The 20,239-nt window shown below is 55.7% G+C and overlaps 3 protein-coding genes across 5 annotated transcripts in view; 2 read left to right on the top strand and 1 right to left on the bottom strand.

Annotated features, from left to right (window-relative positions):
- IL27RA (interleukin 27 receptor subunit alpha) overlaps positions 1-3,525 on the top strand; it is a 20,335-nt gene extending 16,810 nt beyond the window's left edge. The window contains exons 11-14 of the mRNA XM_007129409.2: positions 1,798-1,923; positions 2,310-2,403; positions 2,592-2,685; positions 2,805-3,525. Coding sequence (XP_007129471.1) covers positions 1,798-1,923; positions 2,310-2,403; positions 2,592-2,685; positions 2,805-3,059 — 569 coding nt within the window. The 3' untranslated portion in view covers positions 3,060-3,525. The remainder of the gene's footprint in view (positions 1-1,797; positions 1,924-2,309; positions 2,404-2,591; positions 2,686-2,804) is intronic.
- Positions 3,526-3,889: 364 nt separating this feature from the next.
- PALM3 (paralemmin 3) lies at positions 3,890-13,997 on the bottom strand. Of its 2 annotated transcripts, XM_024134081.2 has the most exons (8): positions 12,055-12,095; positions 9,382-9,430; positions 8,403-8,483; positions 7,738-7,880; positions 7,515-7,599; positions 5,782-5,827; positions 4,652-5,685; positions 3,890-4,465 (listed from the first exon to the last, which is right to left on the bottom strand). In XM_024134081.2, the coding sequence occupies exons 1-8, from the start codon at positions 12,093-12,095 to the stop codon at positions 3,890-3,892; spliced, it is 2,055 nt and encodes a 684-aa protein (XP_023989849.2). The 2 variants fall into 2 exon arrangements, with proteins under 2 accessions (XP_023989849.2, XP_054947622.1); XM_055091647.1 differs by lacking the exons at positions 8,403-8,483; positions 9,382-9,430; positions 12,055-12,095 and adding an exon at positions 13,954-13,997 and having other exon boundaries at positions 3,890-5,685.
- Positions 13,998-17,053: 3,056 nt separating this feature from the next.
- Positions 17,054-19,420, top strand: MISP3 (MISP family member 3). Of its 2 annotated transcripts, XM_007129412.3 has the most exons (3): positions 17,054-18,190; positions 18,706-18,779; positions 19,039-19,420. In XM_007129412.3, exons 1-3 carry the CDS (start codon positions 17,623-17,625, stop codon positions 19,054-19,056), a joined length of 660 nt encoding a protein of 219 aa, XP_007129474.1. In that variant the 5' UTR covers positions 17,054-17,622; the 3' UTR covers positions 19,057-19,420. The 2 variants fall into 2 exon arrangements, with proteins under 2 accessions (XP_007129474.1, XP_023990073.1); XM_024134305.2 differs by lacking the exon at positions 19,039-19,420 and having other exon boundaries at positions 17,623-18,190; positions 18,706-19,031.
- The last annotated feature ends 819 nt before the right edge of the window (positions 19,421-20,239 follow it).

Consider the following 20,239-nt stretch of genomic DNA (forward strand, 5'->3'; position numbering starts at 1 on the left):
GCCCCGGTCCGGGAAGATCCCACGTGCCGCGGAGCGGCTGGGCCCGTGAGCCATGGCCGCTGAGCCTGCGCGTCCGGAGCCTGTGCTCCGCAACGGGAGAGGCCACGACAGTGAGAGGCCCGCGTACCGCAAAAAAAAAACCAACCAAACAAACAAAAAACCCCGACACATTAAAGAAGTATACTCAAGTATATCGTCATTCTCATCATTTCACTGATATTGACAATGCAGCTTCCATATTTTGCCGTGTGTACGTTAACATAGAGATAGGAGTTGTGTTTTCTGATAATTTTAAACTTTTTTATCATAGAAAATTTCAAGCAGAAACAAAAGTCGAAAAAATAATATAACAAATCCTTGTGTACCCACCATCCAGTTTCAATGGTTTTTTGCATTTTATCAATCTTGTTTCAGTTTATCCCCACACTTTTTTCTAGAGCCTTTGGCGTCATTTCACCCCTAAATAATTTGGTACTTCAGCATTTGTCTCTAACCGATAAAGCCTATTTTTTTTTTAACATAGATACTTTGCCATGATTGCACCTTGCACAAGTATATAGATATCATTAGGTTAAAAATCATATATATTTATGTGTACATGTACCTATAATTAAAAGAGGACTATGTTATAGGCCCCTGAAGCTTATGAACGTGATGTTTTGCAACTTTCTTTTTCTCACCTGATGATTTAACTTGGACATCTTTCTATGGCAGTATATCTTGATCCGTATTCATGTCTCCTGTAATCCTATAACAAACCAAAAAGCTGCTTCCTCTCTTGGCTTAAAAACCAAAAAGGGCAATTCAGTTAAAAAGTAAACAAAAACAGTTCCGGGAGGTGCAGTGTATTCCCCTCGTCTGGGGTGAATTTCCCTTCACTGGATTCTGTGCAGGTGAGGGATATGATACTCATGCATCCTTTTATTTATTCAAATATACAGTTGACCCTTGAACAACAGGTTTGAACTGCACAGGTCCAGTTATACATGGCTTTTTTCAATAATAAATAGTACAGTACTATCTGCGTTTGGTTGAATCTACAAATGTGGAACTGGGAATCCAGAGGAACCACAGATGAGTATGGACTATAAATTATACTGTACTTAGATTTTTAAAAGAGTGGAGGGTCGGCACCCCTAACCTCTGCATTGTTCAAAGGTCAACTGTATATCTTTTTTTTTTTTTTTGGTTTCGTTGGGTCTTTGTTGCTGCGCGCGGGCTTTCTCTAGTTGCGGCGAGCGGGAGCTACTCTTTGTTGCGGAGCATGGGCTCTAGGTGTGCAGGCTCAGTAGTTGTGGCGCACGGGCTTAGTTGCTCCACGGCATGTGGGATCTTCCCGGACCAGGGCTCGAACCCGTGTCCCCTGCATTGGCAGGCGGATTCTTAACCACTGTGTCACCAGGTAAGTCCCCTGTATATCATTTTTGAGTGCTTTCTATGTGCAGGCATTAATCCAGGTGCTGGGAATATGGCCCTCGTGGAGCTAACTTTCTAATGGGGGACATGCAGGTATAGACAAAGTAAATAATGTCTAAGCAGTGTGTCAGATGGTGATAAGTGGTGGGTAGAGAATAAAGCAAGGAAGATGAGTGGTGAAGCAGGTGCTATTTTAATCGCGGGGCGGGGGCGGTCAGGGAAGGCCTCACTGAGAAGGTGACCTTGCAGCAAAGAGCTGAAGGAGATGAGGAGGGAGCCATGTGGATATCTGGGGGAGAGTGTTGCAGACAGCATGGCACGTGCAAAGGTCCTGAGATGGGACTTGACTGCCTCCCCAACCGCTCTGGGTGTGTCCTTCAGTGAGTGGCAGCACCCGGACCATCACCCTGCCCGACCTTCACTGGGGTACCTGTGAGCTGTGGGTGACCGCGTCCACCATCGCAGGACAGGGCCCACCGGGTCCAAGCCTCCGCTTTCACCTACCAGGTACGGGCCTGGGGCAGGACTGCCATGGGAGGGGGCCCGGAGAGAAGGGCATTGGAGGGGGTTATATAATCATTACTGAACTTCAGGGGGTGGACAACATTTAGACTTTGGGATGTTGATGATGCATTTTGATGCTGCTAAATACTGCTGTGGATTATCAAGCGATGTGTGTCTCTGACCCTTTCACCCCATCCCTGACCTTGACCTTTTCACAAGCCCCACTCCCACCCCAAGATTTCCCCCACCCTTAGCCCCTACCCATTCATAGGCCCCGCCCCTTTATCCACCTCCCTTACCCATTCCCAGCTCCACCCATGAGCCTTACCTGACCCCTCCCCACCTCCCTGGTGTCCAGACGTTCTTCTGCCCCTCCCCCCTCCCTCCAGATAACACCCTGAAATGGAAAGTTCTGCCAATTGTCCTTCTCATATGGGGTTTGCTCCTGACGGGCTGTGGCGTGAGCCTAGCTACCTCCAGAAGGTGAGGCTGTCAGACACGTGGGTCTCTGCCCAGGTTGGGAGGGCAGCTGGGCATTAGCTGAGCTTGGGGAGAGATGTGGTAAGGGGATGATGCTTCAGGGCTCTGTGACGCTCCTGGACCCGACAATCTGGGCATGGGTGTCTAGCCGCCTGGATTCCCTGCCCTGACTCTTCTTACCTGCTTGCCAGGTGCGTCCACCTGCGGCACAAGGTACTACCCCACTGGGTCTGGGAGAAGGTTCCTGATCCTGCCAACAGTAATTTCAGCCTGCCCCACATGAAGGTGAGCAGAAAGCTTGGCTTGTCAGGGCCCTCTGGGGGATTGGGGAAAGCTCGGACAGCGGGGAGTAGGTGAGAATTGGGGGGTATGAGGGGAGGAATCTCAGCCTCTTCTCTTCCCAGGAGGTGCCCCAGGCTCAGCCCCCTGGGGACTCGCCCATCCTGGAAGTGGAGGAGATAGAGCAGGTACCGATTACGGAGGCCCCCCAGGCCTCAGCCCCACTGGACTCTGGGTATGAGAAACACTTCCTGCCGACACCCGAGGAGCTGGGCTTTCTGGGTCACACCCCAGGTTCCAGGTTATGGACTGAACCAACCCCAGGAGGGGAGAGGGGTGCTCATTTGACAGATGAAGACACTGAGGCTCAAAGAAGCTGAGTCACTTGCCTGAGGACACCCAGCCAAGGAAGAGCTGAGATTGAAGGACCCCCTACAGAAAAGGGCCTGGCCCTACAGGGACTATACGGATGGATGAGGGAGCAAAGAAAAATATATAAAATCCAGAGTGGCAGCTGCCTCCCCAAATCTGTCCTGCTGCTCTAACAGAACTGTAGTTGGGTGCACTCCCAGCCTCCCTTGCAGCTAGATGCAGCCATGGACTGAGTTCTTATGAGTGCAACATAAGCAGAAGTGACATGTGCCTACAGTGGGTCTGTGTGGGGGCTCTTCCACATTCCCTTCCCTTTCCCATGAGCTGGAGCACTGATGTGCCCTGTGATCCAGCTTTGGCCATACCCAAGGTGAAGGTAGAGCAAGAAATGGAAAGGAACCAGAGTTCCTGAGTGATTGCATGGATCAGAAGTGCCCAGAGAAATAAATTCTTTCTGTTTTGGTAGCTACTGTAGCTTGAGGTCTTTTTGTTACAGCAGCCATATCTACACTCCCACTAATTCATAATCTTTGATTCTAGCAGAGTGAAGCGCTCCACTTCCCACCAGGAGACGGTGAGGTGGCTCTGTGCCAACAACACACATACTCACACTGTCCAAATGCTCAACATTTTATTTTCAAGTATAAAGGCTTTGTCACAGAAGGGGGCCAGGGTCACAGGCAGTGGGCAAGGGGTCCAGAAGCCCAGGTGGAGATGGACATGTGGACCAGCTGGCTCCCAGGTGCCATCACCAGTCCCATGGTGCCCTGTCTGCGCCTGGGACCATCTGCTGATGCCAAGAGGCCGAGGTAGCTGTGAGAGGAGCTGTGAGTGGGGCTCACATAACCGCACAACACTGGCACGTCTTCTGCTTAGAGCCACTCGCCTCTTCGCCCTCAGGAGGGGCAGGTGGCTCCGGCTGCCGGGCAGGCGCATAGGTGGGCACAGTGTGGGCACTGGGGTTGGCCCTGGGCTCCTCCACCTGAAGCAGTGGCTGGCGCTCAGCAGGCTGCTCCTGAGCTGGGGTCTCTGCCAGGAGGGGGATGGCATCCCCAGAGGGGTCCTGGCCCTCATCAGAGGTTTGGGGCTTCACTGCTTCTGCTTCCGGGGAGCCTTCCTGCTTCTCCTGGGGCTGCTGTCCTTCTTCCTCCGGACTTGGCGCCTCCTTGGCCCCCAGGGGAGCCACTTCCTCACTCACTTCCTCTGCCTGACATTCCTTTCCTCCTGACTCTCTCTGCTCTTCTGGACTCAGATCTTCCTCGACCCCTTGAGTCTTCTCTGTCTGCAACGGCTTTTCACCTGCCATTCTCTCTGCCTTCAGTGATTCCTCATCTCCTTTTGTCTCTGCCTCCGACGGCTGCTCACCACCCGTCCTCTGTACCTTCAGTGATTCCTCATCTTCTTTTTCCTTTCCCTCCAAGGCTTCCTCACCTCCTATTCTCTCTACCGTCAGTGATTCCTCATCTTCTTTTTCCTTTCCCTCCAAGGCTTCCTCACCTCCTATTCTCTCTACCGTCAGTGATTCCTCACCTTCTTTCCTTTCTGTCACCAATAGTTCTTCAATTGCCTTTAACTTTTCCTCACCTCCTTTCTGCTGTACTCCCAGTGGCTCCTCCCCTCCTCCCCTCTCTGCCCTCGGAGGTCCTTCAGCTTCTTTTCTTTCTGCCGACAGTGGTTCGTCACCTCCTCCCATCTCTGTCTCCACCTTTTCCTCAACTCCTCTCCTCTCCGGCTCCACGGATTCCTCGCTTCCTTTCCTCTCCACCACCAGGGGCATCTCTGCTCCTTCTGGCTCCGTGCCTGCCTTTCCCTCACTTCCTCTCTTCCCCGCTGATTCCTCTGCGCACCTCCTCTCCACCTCCCACGTCTCCTCCCCGCCTCTGCCGCCTGCCCCCAGTGGACTCTCATCCCTTCCCTCCCTTCCCAGTGCCTTTGGCCCTTCCAACCCCTCCACCAGCAGCTCTTCCCAGTCCTCACTGAGGGTCACTCTCTCCACCCAAATGAAGGACCCCTCCTCTCCTCCAAAGCCCCCCTGCCTATCACCATCAGGGCTGCCTCTGGGGGCACCTTCCCCTTCTCCAGGAGCTGCTCCCCCTGGTCCCTCCTGGAGCCTCGGTGAGCTGGTCTGTGCAGCCTCCAGGCCTCTGCCCGCCTCCCCCGTGGCCTCTGAGTCGCTGCCCTCTGTGCCTCCCACCCCTTCCCAGACCACCTCCACGATATCCCTGTCCTCCCTGACCCACGAAGGGAGCTCTGGGCGTCCGGCTTCCTGCCTCTCCCCGATGGCCTCCATGACCATCTCCTCCACCTTAGCCTCCAGCTCCGGGCCTGTGGGCGCCGTGGTACAGTCCTCCGTGGCCCTTAGCCCCTCCCAGACCACCTTCACCATGCCTCCCCCTTTGGCCTCATTCACTCCCCCGTCAGATGCTACCACTCCCTGACTCGGCTCCTGCTCCGGAGGGGGGCTGGATCCAGGGCAGGGGCCATTGGCTTCTGAGGAGGCCCCTGCTGCCTCAGGGATCCTCCCTGGGGCTGGTGGAACCCCGACAGACTCATCTCTGGACTTAGAGGGGGACTCTGGGTATGTGTCCACTGGTCCGGCTGGTATGGAGGCTCTCTTGTTTAGATCACTCTGGCCTGGGGGCGTCAGGGGAGAAGGGGAAAGGAGAGATGGGGCAACAGAGTGAGATTCAGGCCCTTCCTCTTGCGACCCCCAGACCTCAAAACACCCACCTGCAGGACCTGCCTCCACGGTGGGCTGGGATAGAGGACGGTGACCCTGCAGGGATGGCAGAAACAAGGTCAGGCCAGCCCACATCTCCACTTCCAGCCTCCTGCATGCCAGTACCCCCTCCCCTGCTCAAACACCATCGATGGCTCCCCATTACCTTCAGGACCAAACCCTCTATTGTACCTCAGCCTTCCTCACCTGCCTCATCTCCCTCTGCTCCACTGCGTTGCACACAGTAGGTACCCAATCAATATCATGGCCATGCAGCCAATCCCTCTGTATTGGGGACCTACTCTGCCAGCTACTGAGGTTACTTAAGGGACACTTAAGCCTTTTGCTATTGGAACTTACATTCCAGTGGGAGGAAGCAGGTAATAAACATAAAACACAAATCTGTAATCCAGGGAGTGAGAAGGGCTATGACAGGAAAAAAAGAAAAGCAAAGCAAAGCAGGATAAGGGGCTGGGGAATGCCTGGGAGGTGATGGGGTGCCTCCTTTAGGTATAAGATGCAGGAGGGCCTCTTGGAGGAGGTGACATTGAACAAAGGCCTGAAAGGTGAGAAGAGCCAGCCTTGAGTCAAGAGGTGGGAAAGGGCATTCCAGGCGAGGGGACAGCAAATGCAAAGGCCCTGGGGCTATAGTGAGTTAGGCAAGTTCAAGGACTAGAACAGAGGGTCAGGGTGGCTAGAGTGGAGTGAGGAAGGGATCAAGGGAAAGATGAGCCCAAGGGCGGGGAGCTGAGGACAGCCCTGCAGGCCACCTATGCCAAACCCCACAGATCTCCTATCCTACCCTCCTCTTTCCAGCCTCTAGGCCTTTGCCCAGGCTGTTTCCTCTGCCTGTATTCCTGATTCCCTTCCAGATTCAGCATAGATGTCACTGCCTCCAGGAAGCCGTCCCTGAGCCCCCAACCTCACTCAGGTGCTTCTTATGAGCTTCCCCTATATCCTGGGCTCCCCCCTCACAGACTCTTTGCACCCCATCTCCCCATCTGGACCGTGAGCTCTCTTGGGCCACGAATCATACCTTGCGGACCTCTAGCAGGGAGTTCCCGGCTTAGACTAAAAACCCAACAAGTGCTTCCTATCCCAATTAAAGGTCTCCTCTCCCCTTTTGTCCTGAGACAGGCACCTGGGAGGCAAGGTAAAGCATCAGGGAGAGGTGGGGACTGGAAAACCCACACCTCACTGTGGCCAGGTGCAAATGTTACTGGATCTTTGGACTTCAAGGACAACCCAGAGAGCCAGATTTTAATGTGAAGTTGTCTTGGCTTTCAAAAACCTGTACGTTGTATGGCCTGCGTTGTATCTTAATAGAGGCACTACCAAAACAAAACCCCAAACTCCAAAAGCCATGTAGGTGCCCCAGATCATGAGAGCATCTCACGGTGAGCCTTTCCCACCTTTGAGACTGAATTCCATGAACACTTCCCCACATTTGCTGACTGCTTTCCTCATTCAGGTCATATCGGCAGCCATATGTCAAAACAGTCCCTTGTGCCTGTTCCGGGTACTAAGCTATGATCTCACCGACCCACCCTCACACCTCTTCCAGGTGTGTGCTGCTGTTATGCTCATTTTAGAGATGGGGAAACTGAGGCTTGGGCAAGGAAAGCGACTTGCCCAAGACCACAGAGCAGAGGACCCAGAATCTAAACTATGCTTGGAGAGGTCCTGCTTTGGGGTCGGCTTGCCACACCCCCTCCTCCCACCGTTTGCTCCCCTAGCTCCTCACCTGTCGGCGCCAGGTGGGCCTGCCTGCGGGCTTGTGCTGGGCACCTGTGGACGCACTTTGTAACAGCTGCAGCTGGGACTGGAGTCTGGGGAAGAGAAGAGGCTGCTGGGAGCCTGGACCTCAGGCTTATGGACCAACCCCACCCGAAGTGTCAATTGGAGTGGGCTGAGGGGCCTGGCCTAGTCAGGCTGGGGCAAAGCTGTCAGGCAGGGGCCCTACTCACGTGAACAAGCTGCCTTCCAGGTTCCGGATGCGAGCCTGAGCCTGGTCCTCAGGTGACTGGGGGTCCTGTGAGGCGGGGTCCTGGGGCCGCTCTGGCTCTTCCGCTGCCCCGTCCATTAGCCAGCGTTCCCGGAGAGACTTCCTCTGGGCATGGGAAGAGGCACATGGACTACCCCACCTCATGTAGCGCCCCCCTCTGGATGTCCCACTCTGGGCAGATTTCTTATTGCCCTACAACCACCCAGATGGGACAGACATTTCTCCCTCAGGCTGGGATACGTGCCCCAACAATGCCAGGTGGGGCAGACACCCCGTTACCAACCCACAGCTTTCCCACGCTGGAAAAAAAAAAACACCCATCAATCTCCCCAGCCTTTCCAGAATGGGACAAACACCCCCAAAGGTGAAATCAATGTCCCTCTTAGCCCCTCCCTACCCCAAAGCGGAACAAACACCTCCACTGTCCCCATACCCTTCCCAAAGGTGGAACAAATGTCCCCATCACAACCACCCACTGTCCCAAGCTGGGGAAGACGCCCGCCCCCAAAGCTGGAACCAATGCCCCCCATGTTTAGACAAGAGCCTCCTTTGGTTCCCAGAACTGACTCTCACAGACACCCCCACTTCATTGCCCGGGCTAAGCAGGCGCCCCTGCCCGCCCCCAACCTTGAGCCGCTCCACACGGAGTTTCTCCTCCTCCAGCTCCCGGTGCGCGGCGCGGATCTCCTCCTGCAGCCGCCGTTTCTCCTGCGCACGGAGGACCCGGAGCTGCCCGCGGGCCGGGTGGGGCCGGGCGGGGCCGCCTTCCCCCCTTCCTCCCTCCCTCCCTCCCTCCTCCGCCCGGCTCCCGGGGGCTCCCGGGACTCCCGGGACTGCAAGCCGCGCCGGGGGCGGAACACAAGTCTGGGCCCCAGGCCGGGAGGGGGCTGCGGAGGTCCTGACTCAGCAGCGGGTGGGGGCGGGGCCGGCGGGGGCGGGGCCGGCCGCGCCCGGGATGCTGCAGAGGCCTCGTCCGCGCGGAACTGGGGTCTGTGGATGGGAGGGCCTTGGAATGGGAATCCAGGGGTAGGGGGTGTCTGAGATACGGGGTTAAGAGGGACGGGATTCAGAGAGATGGGGGTCCAGATATGAGGATCAAAGGGAGGGGGCTAGTGAGGTGGGGGGGTCGGAAATGGAGGTGCAGTCATGGGGATCCAGCGAGACTAGGATGTAGAGAAGGGGTCCAGAGAGTGGGGGTTAGTGAGATGGGGGGGTTCAGAGAGATGTGGTCCACGGAGATGGAGATTTAAATATGGGAGTTCAGAGAGATGAGGTCCAGATATGGGGGTCTGAGAGATGGGGGTCAGACATGGGGTATCTTGGAGACTGGGGTTCAAGAATGGAGCATCGGATGCTATAGATTTCGAGAGTGCGGAGTTCGCAGCTCTCCATTCTAGGGGTGTCAGTGATCAGAGGAACTGGGGAGCGGAGGGGCCTGAGGATTTAGGTGCGGCGCCCCGAGAAAGGCTGGAGCTGAGGGTGCTCCCCACACCTTCAGAGCCCTAGGCCCGCTCCCTGTGATAGGAGGGAGGAGAGGAAAGGGCTTGGGGCAAGGCTAGGGTTGCCCAGGGCTCCAGGCTGACCGCACTGGTAGGGCCTCACTTACCGCGATGACCTCTAGCCGCTGCCGATAGAGGGAGCTCTCTGCCATGGGCCTGCAGGGAGAGGGAGGGGGCTGCCAAAGGGGTCTTCCAGGGGCCCACACCTCAGCAGGCTCACCTCTCGAATACCCCTCTCTGAGCCAAGATCCCTGAGCTGCTTGGAAACCAACCAAACCCCAGCACTTTCCTTTATTTCCCCTTTGCACCTGGGAGGCGTCTGGGCAGAGGGCAAGGGGTTCTGTGAGGGAGAGAGAGCAGAGACCATGACAGACTGAGCTAAATCCCTTCCTAGGCTTGACAACACCTCTCTGAGCCTCAGTTTCCCCATCTGTAAAATGGACCGGGATAGCTTGACCCTCACCTTGCAGAGAGAGATGGCCTTGCAAGGAAGTATCCATGCAGGAAAAAACTTAGGACATAGTGCTCCAAAAACAGTAGCATAGTTTATTATTAATAATAATTTTAGGGAATTCCCTGGCGGTCTGGTGGTTAGGATTCCATGCTCTCACTGCCGAGGGCCCAGGTTCAATCCCTGGACAGAAAACTAAGATCCCACAAGCCATGTAGCGCAGCCAAAAAGAAAAAAAAAAAAAAATTTAAATAATTCCCATGACTAATAATGTTTTTGATTAATTATAACAACCATTCCCAGAAAGTCTCGAATCCCACCGAAACCGAACATGCTCTGTGTCTCTTTCCATTTCCACACCCTTTCTGGACCTTGGCTCCTACTCAGCATCCCTTAAGCGCTGGGGGGTGAGGGAGTCTGGGGAGAAAAGTGTCCATCCCACCATGGACACATGCCATTGCCATGGTAACTCCGGAGTTGCCTCCTCCACCTGCAAGCCACCATCCCTGGGTGCAAGGGTCACCAGGTCACACTGCCTAGTGCTGGACTCTGAACTGGGAGGAGGGGGGGGGGTGACTCACCGTTTAAGGTTTAACCTGAGATTACCCCCATTGTTGTCCTCCTCAAAGCACCCCAGAATCCCCAATTCCCAGCCTCCAGGGCCACCCCGAGTCCATTTGGGCTCCCCCTGGAAGCTGGAGGCTGACTGGTACTGCAGAGCACTTCAGGGACAGTCATCATTACATCAGCCTATCATCAGAGACATACATTGAGCACTGACTATGTGCAGGTGCTTCACAGGCCAGTATCTAGAAGGATATATCTGTCTGCCTGTTGGCCCTGACTCTTAGCCCAGGGTGGGCACAGAGCAAGCCCTCAAACATTTATTAAATTGAGCACTAACCTCATTGCCCAAACTCCGGTGGGGCCTCCCAGATCTTCTCTGGCCTCACCATGAAGGTATAATAGTGAGTTCACATTTAGCACTTACTATCTATAGCACTCTAAGTGCTCTACGGGGCTTTCACTAGGCTCCCACAGCCACCTCCCCCTCCACGTCCCTGCCCTGATCTTGAGACACTGTAGTCAACTTTTTGCTGAGTTGACATTCCAACTGAGAAGATAATCAGCCAACCATTAGCCAGTGCACACCACGTGCCAGGCACTGTTAAATGCTTTACTCACAGTAACTTATTTAACCCTCTCTACCATCTTAGAAGGTAAGTATCAATGGTAGTACTGTCCCCATTTGACGGATGAGAACACTGAGGCTCCAAGAAGTGGCAGAAAGACTTGTCTAATGTCCCTGAGTCAGGATTGGAACTCGGGGCTCTCAGATCCCAAATACTGGGAACACTGTGGGGAAGAGGGAAGTCTAGGCATCCTCCTCTTGACGGCCAGGAGACAAGAGATCAGTCTGGGGTGTCCCCCATTCCAGTTGGGGCAGGATGCTGAAGTCATGCTTTACAAGGTATCCCAAAGGAAGCTCAGACCCCCTGTTAAGAAGTTTGCCCCTGGGGGGAAGGCTAAAGTCTCCCCTCTGCTCTCCCACCCCCAAGATGTAATCTCCCTGCCTCTTCCTTGCTGGGGGGAGGATCAGATTCCCATTGCTAGGCAACCAGGTTTGTAGTTGGTGAATAATGCAACGGGGAACCCAAAAGAGTGAAGAACCAAATTGGGGTCCCTGGGGGGAGCCCCTTTTCCAGAACTCTTTGCAAACCTCTGGAGCCCCTCCACCCTCTTACTTTAAAAAGCCCTCACACCTCGAATATTAAAATAATCTGCACATTTTGTTAGACGTTGCTTATCTCTAACTCTACAAGAAGAACATTCACGGTGGTGGCTTTTTGCCCCACCAGGAACAGTTGGTGGTCATTTCATCAAGCAGGTGATCATTTCCATTTTGCCATTCTCTTTCCCAGTTTGGGAGCTGTTAACTTTTTCCTGTTGGATCTCAAGCATTTCCTCCCACCCTGGACACTGAGGGATGATTCTAGAGGCAAAACATAGGAGTGAGAGACCTTGACATTCCCTGCCCCTCACCCAAGTAATAGCCCCACCCCCCCAGGCTGGACTTTGGGCTTGGGCCTGCCAGCGGAAAATCCCCAAAAAAGAAGGGGGTGAGGGTTCACACCTCCCACCCGACTTTCTGGGGAGGGGGGCATTGAAGAGCCTGGGGGGTTGGCTGCCGGCCGCCCTTCACTCTCCCTGGCCCCCTTACGAGAGGCTAGCTGGAGCTCTCACCTCCCCTGCTCCGTGGAAAGGCCAGTGTCTTCCATGAGCCCCTCCCAGGCCCTGCCCACTGGCCCCCCTGACCCCAGACACTTACATGGGTGTGGCCGGAGACCACACCTGGCTTTGCAGGGCCATCTCTGCCCAGAAGCCCACGTTCTGGTCTCTGAGTCCAGGACCCACCACCCGCTTGCCGAAAGGTGCCCTGGAGTCTGTGACTTGGCTGTCGGGAGTGGGGGGGGGCTGCAGGCAGGCACTGGGAGAGCTGGTCCAGCTGGTTTGGGCCAGGAGGCGGGAGACGCGTGGGCCGGGGTGAGGGGGGCTGGGGGCTGGCGGGCAGTCCTGGGGAGGTACTATCAGCTGTCCTGATCAATTATTTACCAGCCAGTGGCCTCGTTGCTGCACTCAGCTGCCTCCTGGCAAACACACTCTCACATGTGTGGTCTAGCGGGTGGACGGACGTTGGGAGTCCCTGACCCCCTCAGACAATGGCACCTCCACTTGCCACCCTAGACATTTCTAGTCCAGATGCCCACCAAGGGTCACCCACCTTTGAGTACTATTGCACACCACACAAGGGATACTTTTACAGGCTCACTGCCCTCCCTTCTTGGACCCTGGTTCTGGGGCGAGGAGGAAGGGCTGATCCAGCTAGAGGATTCTGGAGACCAGAGCCTGTGCCCCATGGGAACCAGAACGTCTGGGCTCTGGACAACTCTGGGCAACTTCCCCTAGGTTTCTAGGCTTCGGTTTCCCCTTTGGGAGAATAAGAGAATTAGATCAAACAGCCTCCAAGACCCTGGACACCCCTTAGATGTGATAACTATTGGGGGAGTGCGGTGACGGGAAAGGTCTAGAGAGCTTCCTACCCAAATCTTGAGGGTCCCTGTTCTACCCAACATCCCATTCTTAAAGGGCCAGCACCCCTTTTCTCAGCTGATTATATGTTTCACCCAACCACCCTCTTGGGGAAATGATTTCTACTCTCCAGGATGGTATCCTGCAGCCCCCAGTGCTTCCCTCATCACAGCCCTGGTCACACTGTGCAATTCTGACATAAACCTCAATGAGAAGAGCCCTCGTCCTGGGCCCTCTGCTTTACTTATTTATTTTTTAAATTTTTAAATTCATTTATTTTTATTTTTAATTTTTTGTGGCCACACTGCACTGCATGCAGGATCTTAGTTCCCCGACCAGGGATCAAACCCCCTGCATGGAAGCACGGAGTCTTAACCACTTGACTGCCAGGGAAGTCCCCTGGGCCCCTTGCTTTAGAGGCCCTGCTCCCCATGGGGCAAAGGGAATGTACCCAGCTAAATCGTCCCTCCCTGCTCTAGATACTACGCAGGGTGGCCAAGAAGTGGCCAAGGGCAGCTGTGGGTAGAGGGGTGAGGAAAGAGCATGGGCATGTGGGATGGGCTCCCTAGGTGCGTGCACAAGGCTCCTCGCTGTGTAGGACAGTTGGGGGTGGGAAGCAAAAGGGGCCAGACTGAGGGCTGGGGTTTTCCTGTGTCCCACATTCAAGTACAAAACTCCTAGGGATATTTTCAATTGAACCTGGTCTTCTAGGTCATTCTACAAGTATATTTGTCATGATTAGGAAGAGGGAAATATACATACATATATATATATAGATATAGATATAGATATATGCAGCGCCACACAGCTTGCAGGATCTATTTCCTGACCAGGGATTGAACCTGAGCCTTGGCAGCGAAAGGGCCGAGTCCTAACTACTGGACCACCAGGAAACTCCCCCGAGAGAACATATTTTTAAAAATTAGTTTTTAACTGCGGTAAAATACATGCAACAAAATTTACCATTGGTGGCATTTCAGGACATTCACAGTGTTGTGCAACTTTTGCCACTATCTTGTTCCAGAACCTTTTCATCACCCCAGAAGGAAATCCTGTACCCATTAAGCAGTCACTCCCCACTCCCCCCTCCCCCCAGCCCCTGGCGACCACCGATCTGCATCTGTCTCTATAGATTTACCTATTTTGGACATTTGCTATCAACGGGATCATACAGCATGTGGCCTTTTGTGTCTGGCTTCTTTCACTGAGCGTCATGTTTTCAGGGTTCATCCATATTGTAGCAGGAATCAGTGCTTCACTCCTTTCTACGGCCGAATAATATTCCATTGTATGGATGTATCACATTTTGTTTATCCATTCATCTGTCGATGGACATTTAGGTTGTTCCCACCTTTTGGAGGAGAGAATATATTTTACTTAATTGCTTGTAGTTTGATTTTATAACTGTTAACTATTTGGATGTACAATATATAGGCTTCCCTTTGTACCCTCGTCCTGTATTCCACATTGAGGCAAGATTGTTCTGTTTATAATTGTGTCTGTCTCCCAAGCTCAACTGCAACCTCCAAGTCTGGTTTATCTCTTTGTTCCCAGCATTGGGAACATTCTTAAGCAAGTGTTATGTGTCAGGCACTGTTTTAGGCGCGGGGGAGCTGGGTGAGCATGACAAACAGAGAATGCTGTTATGCAGCTCACTTACCAGCCTGGGGTAGGGGGAGACAGATAATATACAGATAAAGGAAGAAATAAAGCTGATGGATGATAACTGCAGTATTGGGTGAGGTACGGAAAATAACAGGGATAGGGTTCAAGAAGAGCTGTGTTTGATGTAGCCCGGGTGATCAGAGACCACTTCTCTGAAGAACCAAGGCCTGAATAGCAGAAGCCACCCAGGTGATGAGTCATTCCATCAGGAGATGAGATCTGAGAAGTGGGAAGGGCCTTCTGAGCCAGGGTAGGGAATTTGGATTTTTCTTCTAAGTTTGGTGGGGAGTCACCGGAGCACAGTGAATGTCTGGGACAAGGGTGGCGAGAAGTAGACGAATTCAGAATATATTTTGGAGGCAGAGCAAACAGCAATCCAATGTATGAATGGATTGGGGCAGGGGCCGAGGGAAAAAGAGAAATTGAGGCTGACTTCTACGTTTTGGGCATGAAAAACAGAATGAGTGAGTTGCTATACATAGCAGAGAGGAGTAGAGTTGGGGGAAACCAAGAGTTCAGTTTCTGAAGTGTTCATTTTGGCATATCTATTAGACTAGGGACTGTTGGATATGAGTCCAAAACCCAGGGGAGAAGTCAGAGCTAGAGATATAAATTTGGGAGACATCAGCATAGAGATGGTATTTAAAGCATGAGATTGGAGTTTGCCAAGGTCTGAGTGTTGGCAGAAAAGAGACTGTATACTGAAACCAAGTAATTGATGAGAACTCAAAAGAAGGAAATAATCAAGGCATAGTGCAAAGCCTGGGTTCGCCACAGCCAGGAGCTGTTACCACCCCATGGCCCTGGAGGGAGGAAGGGGGCATGGGATAAACATCCTGACCTCACTCACCTCTCTCCCATCAGCCAAACCCAATGGAAGCCAGAGGGGAAGGAAGCCCATTGATGCGGGTGAACCAGAAGTCTGAGAAGGGGTGCCTGGGAGGTAGGAGGGAAATCAGGAGAGGATGGTGTCCTCCAAGACCAAGGAGCTAATGGAGAGGGAATCAGGGAGGAGCCAGTGATCAGGTCTGGCAAATGGAGGTCACGGAGGTCCTTGGACAGAGAAGGTTCAGTGGCATGGTGGAACCAAGAGCCCAGTAAGCATGGCTAGAAGAGGGACAGGAGGTGTTAAAGAGTCCACTGTAGAGACAACTCTTTCCAGAAGTATAGTTTTCATCCTCATCACCTCCCAAGGGAGTAAGCACCATTATCCCCATTTTACAGACAAGGAAACTGAGCCTTGGAGAAGGCTGACACTTAGGTTCTGAGTGGGCGGGAATCAGGTGGGCCTGATTCCAATTGGGTCAATAGAGTCAGAGGGAGGAAGGAGGTCAGATAGTCAGAGGGAAGAGGGTAGCAGCTTGAGATTAGGATCAAGGAGAGAGTAGAGTGGGAGGGTGGACAGACAGGGGAGTCACCAGGGTAGGCAGAGAGTTGGGGGATTATTGGGGCTCCTGAGGCTGTGTAGCCCCCCCCCCCCACTTTCTTTAGGTAATTATATCTTTCTTACTGGTCACTCCAAAACGGTGGGGGGTGGAGGCAGGGTTTGGAAAGTCACCAGGGTAGGCAGAGAGTTGGGGGATTATTGGGGCTCCTGAGGCTGTGTACCCCCCCCCCCCACTTTCTTTAGGTAATTATATCTTTCTTACTGGTCACTCCAAAACGGTGGGGGGTGGAGGCAGGGTTTGGAAAGAGCCCAGGGGAAGAGAGTGGAAAATGTCCCTGGGGGTAGGTCGCTTGCTCCCGGCATCGATCCTGGCCTTGAACGCCACAATCTGGCCCCAGCTGCAGGGAGCTACTTCCTCCCGCAAGCCTGGATACCTCTCTGAGCCTTCCCAGTCGCCTGGGCCCAAGGTGACCGCCTTTCAAACCTCAGCCGCTCTGCTGAGTCCTGGGCGTTCTGTGTGTGCGTCCCTCCCTCGTCCCTCAATCCTGGGATTGCACTTGGCGGTGGACGCCTCGCGGACTTTTCCTGGAGGGGGTGAGGGGACGTGCCCTCTGGGCTTGGCGCGGGCGCTGGCTCACCGCTCGGAACCTTGCTGAACCCAGGCACTTGGGAGGGAGACTGGGGCGGGCGGTGAGGCGGTTCTTGGCGCCCCCTCCAGCCCGAGCTGTGCGCTGCAGGGGTGGAAGGTGGAAGGACAGCCCAGAGGCCGTGGGCGTTACTGCTGCGCGGGACAGGCAAGGCCCCGGAAAGATGGCTTCGGGGGACACCCCACCAGAGGACAGTTGTTCAGAGGCCCAGCCAGGCGTGCAGCTAGGGCCAAGCCTCCTGGCAATGCCGGGGACGTGAGGCCGAAAAGCTTCTAGGGTGGCGCCCCCTGAGTGAACACTGCACCCAGACTGGCGTCCCAGGTAGCGGGCTAGGTCTAGGGAAGTCCTCTTCTAAAAGGGCCAATGCCCTGAGCTGACTTGAGGCGTGCTAGTGGAAGAAATCCAGCGCCCGGCTGAGGCGCCCCCGTCTCGAGGGCGGGGCCAGGGCGGAGCCCGGAGTCCTGCCTGCAGGTGCAGGGGGCGTTGCCCGGCCCTGCCCCCGGGGACAGTTCTTGGAGGCCAGGGGCGGGTCAGAGAAGCGGCCGGTGCAGGCTACGCCCTGGAACCCGCGGACGGCGACTGCTGCCACAGGTGCCGCGCAGGGCAGTGTGTCCCAGCTCTGGGCATCAAAACTCCATCGCTGGGAGCTAAGGCTTCCGAGCTGCTCCCAACCCTGGACACCGAGGCCCCCGGGCCGGAGAGCGGAGCCCTGGGGTCGTCCGAAGCGCGGGGCCCTGAGCCCCCCGGGTTAGACAGAGAAATTCCCGGGCCTGCCGCAGAGCAGGATACCGAGGTCCCCAGGCCAGGCGGCGAGGTCCCCGTGCCCTCCCCAGACCAGGGCGCGGAGACCCCCGAGCAAGAGAGCGAAGTCCTCGGGCCATCAGCGGGGCAGGAGGCAGAGCGCCCTGGACCGACCGCAGCTGAGGGCTTTGAGAGTCCTGGGAGAGGCAGCGACGACGCTGAACCGTGTGAAGCGCGAGGCGTGGGGCTCCTGGAGCAGTGTCCCTCTCAAGGTCCGGAAACCTCCTCTGAGTCAAACTCGGAATCCCCCCAGCTGCGTTTTCTACTGCGCTGCGAGACCCCAAAACAGCCCCCAGAGGAGCCGCTCATGGAGACGCCCATCGAGCGCGAAATCCGCCGCAGCTGCGAACGCGAGGAGAGCCTGCGCCGGAGCCGGGGCCTGAGCCCAGGTCGCGCGGGCCGCGAACTCGTCGAACTGCGTGTGCGGCCGGTGCTCACCCTGCCGGGCCCCGGCTCCGCGATCCCGCGCGCCTTGGAGCGCGCTCGGGCGGGCGCGCAGATGCAGCGAGACATCGAGCGGGAGGCCCATCGGCAGGCGGCGCTAGCGCGCCCCGAGGTCCCAAAGCAGCGCGCCCGGCAGCCGCCTCAGCCGCTGGGCGAGCTCAAGCGCTTCTTCGAGGCTGCCGGCGGGTGCGGCTCCTCGCCGGCGGCGGAGGGCAGCGCGGACCCGCAGCGGCTGCCTGAGCCCGGAGGCCGGCCACGTTCAGTCGTGCAGAGCCGGTGCCCGGTGCTGGCCCGCGCCCCGCCGCCCGTCGCACCATCGCTGCTGGAGCAGGAGGTGCGCGAGGTGAATGAGCGCGAGCGGGAACTGCAGCGCCAGCGCCTCAGCGTCTACGGCACTGCCGAGTTCAAGGAGCCCGCTCCCAGCCTAACTGGTAAGCCACTGGCGCCCCTACGCTGGGAATTCCCAGGGCTCCAGCCGCTCTCACCGACTGCCCAACTCCAGTGGCCCTCTGATCCTCAGGCTCCCCCTTCCTGGCTCCCAGACTCCTCGGGCCCCTCTCAACTCACCCCTTCTGGGTTGCCCATCCCTATGCTCCACACCCCCGGCCCCCGTCGGACTCCCAGATCTACCCCCCCCCCAGGCTCGTGGTGGGGGAAGGGAGGAGGATTCCAGATGTCTTTGTCGAGTTCCAGGGAACCCTCCCTGGGTTCTGGCACACCTGGATCCTCCCTCTGAATTTTCGGGTTCCTACCTCCCCACCCTGGGTTTGTTTGCCTCCCTCCTCCCTCGGGTTCCTCCCTCCTCCCTCATGATGGAGGCCTCCATGGGGAGGAGGGGGGTGAATGCCTGTGTGTGTTTAAGGGGCGCGGCCGCTCTCCTTCGTCCTGGCCGCCTCCAGCTGGTGAGAGGAGGGGCAATCTCGGCTGAGCGCCCCTTCCCCCGCAGCGAGCAGGGGCGACGGAAAGCTGGAGGTGATCTGGCCTCCCCGCAGAAAGGCTTCGGAGAACGGTCTGGAGCAGGTGGGAACCCCTTTCCCCTCCTGCCTCAGGCGTTTGTCGCTGCCCCCCAGCCCAACCCTCTGCGTGCGAGAACGCTGGGCTGGGGAAAGGACCCCCTGGGAAGTCACTCTGCGCTAGGACCCAAAGTCCCGGACGTGGCCCAGGGGTGTCGAGGAGGCGGTGGTCCTGGGGCCCAAACTGCCCCACCCGGGGCCTGGGTGTCCCCACTCGCGGTGCGCGGGCCCCCGAGGCATGCCTTCGGTCTGGCCCCTCTCTCCAGGAGGAGCGGAAGCCTTGAGGTTCGAGCCGGCTGGGGTCCCCGGACGAAGGTAACATGCCCATCAGAGGACCCAGGCAGGGGCGCCCAGGAGTGCCCTCCGGATCGGCGGAAGGCCTGGAGAAGGGCTACAGGTCTGAGCCAGGAAAGACGCGATCGATCAGCCCCTCCTCGAACCTGACTTTGTGAAATTGACCAGAATCTTCTATAAAACTGTTAGTCCCAATTGGGAAACACCACCATCACAAACCCGTCAGTAAAACTGCCCCGCCCTTCTCCACCTAACTGCAGACGGAACTGGCCTCTCCTTCCGGCCTTGACTGTTAGATAGGGGTCACCTCCTCGGCTGTCCCCACTCCCCAATAAAGCCCCTTCTTTCTGGGCAGTGCAGGCTGTTTTCTTCTGGGTCCTCTTCGTCTGCGGTGGGGTGGGGCGGGAGCGCGGCGAGAGGAGCAAGGCTTGAGAAAGTCGCCGGAGGCGCCGGCCGGAATGCAGAATGTCCCCTATCTCCCTGTTCCAGGGCCGCATATCTCCCCCTGCCCGGCCGGGGTCTTAGTGCCCCCTGGCGACGCGGGCGCGAACTGCGGCGTTGGGACAAACGAACTCATGCCCACCCTTTCCAGATTTCGTCAACATTTATTGGTGCCAAACGACATGCCCCGCGCAGGGTGCTGGCTAGACAGAGATGATAAGAGGTTGTTCCCGCCCTGGGGACATAAACAATGGCTACAAAAAAAAAAAAGGGAGTGGTATTGGTTCAAGCTCCTTAGTAGGGCATGCAAGGCCATTTATAATCTGCCTAGCAATTGCAAACCTCACATGCCTACAGACCTTAGGCAGATATTAAGAGAGAGACAGGGTGTGCTGTAAAACAAATGCCTCATTTCAATAGGCAGGTAGGTGTTCTTCCATATCACCAGTGCTATGAGTGAGTGAGCTTAGTGGCGTCAAGCTTCTGCTTTCCAAAAGCAACTGGAGGGAATTCCCTGGTGGTTCAGTGATTAAGATTCTGTGCTTTCACTGCCCAAGGCCTGCATTCAATCCCTGGTCTGGGAACCAAGATCCCACAAGCCCCATGGTGCAGCCAAAAAAATAAAAAACAAAAAACCCCCAAAGCAACTGGAAACCCAGGCTTTAAAAGAGAAATCTACCAAACTTTAATTGTGACTATTTAGAAAACTTTAATTGGTGGGGGGCAGGAGGG

Source organism: Physeter macrocephalus, chromosome 2 (assembly GCF_002837175.3).
Source record: "Physeter macrocephalus isolate SW-GA chromosome 2, ASM283717v5, whole genome shotgun sequence".
NCBI lineage: Eukaryota > Metazoa > Chordata > Mammalia > Artiodactyla > Physeteridae > Physeter > Physeter macrocephalus.

What these genes read in the sequence shown, in the direction of transcription:
- PALM3 (XM_024134081.2), bottom strand. Translation starts at nt 12,095, where the DNA reads ATGGCCCTGCAAAGCCAGGTGTGGTCTCCGGCCACACCCAT. An exon ending in CTGGAAGGCAGCTTGTTCAC is followed by an intron (nt 7,600 to 7,737) that starts GTGAGTAGGGCC and finishes TCTCTTCCCCAG; the next exon opens with ACTCCAGTCCCAGCTGCAGC. An exon ending in CGTGGAGGCAGGTCCTGCAG is followed by an intron (nt 5,686 to 5,781) that starts GTGGGTGTTTTG and finishes TGACGCCCCCAG; the next exon opens with GCCAGAGTGATCTAAACAAG.
- MISP3 (XM_024134305.2), top strand. Translation starts at nt 17,623, where the DNA reads ATGGAGACGCCCATCGAGCGCGAAATCCGCCGCAGCTGCGAACGCGAG. An exon ending in GCCCGCTCCCAGCCTAACTG is followed by an intron (nt 18,191 to 18,705) that starts GTAAGCCACTGG and finishes CTTCCCCCGCAG; the next exon opens with CGAGCAGGGGCGACGGAAAG.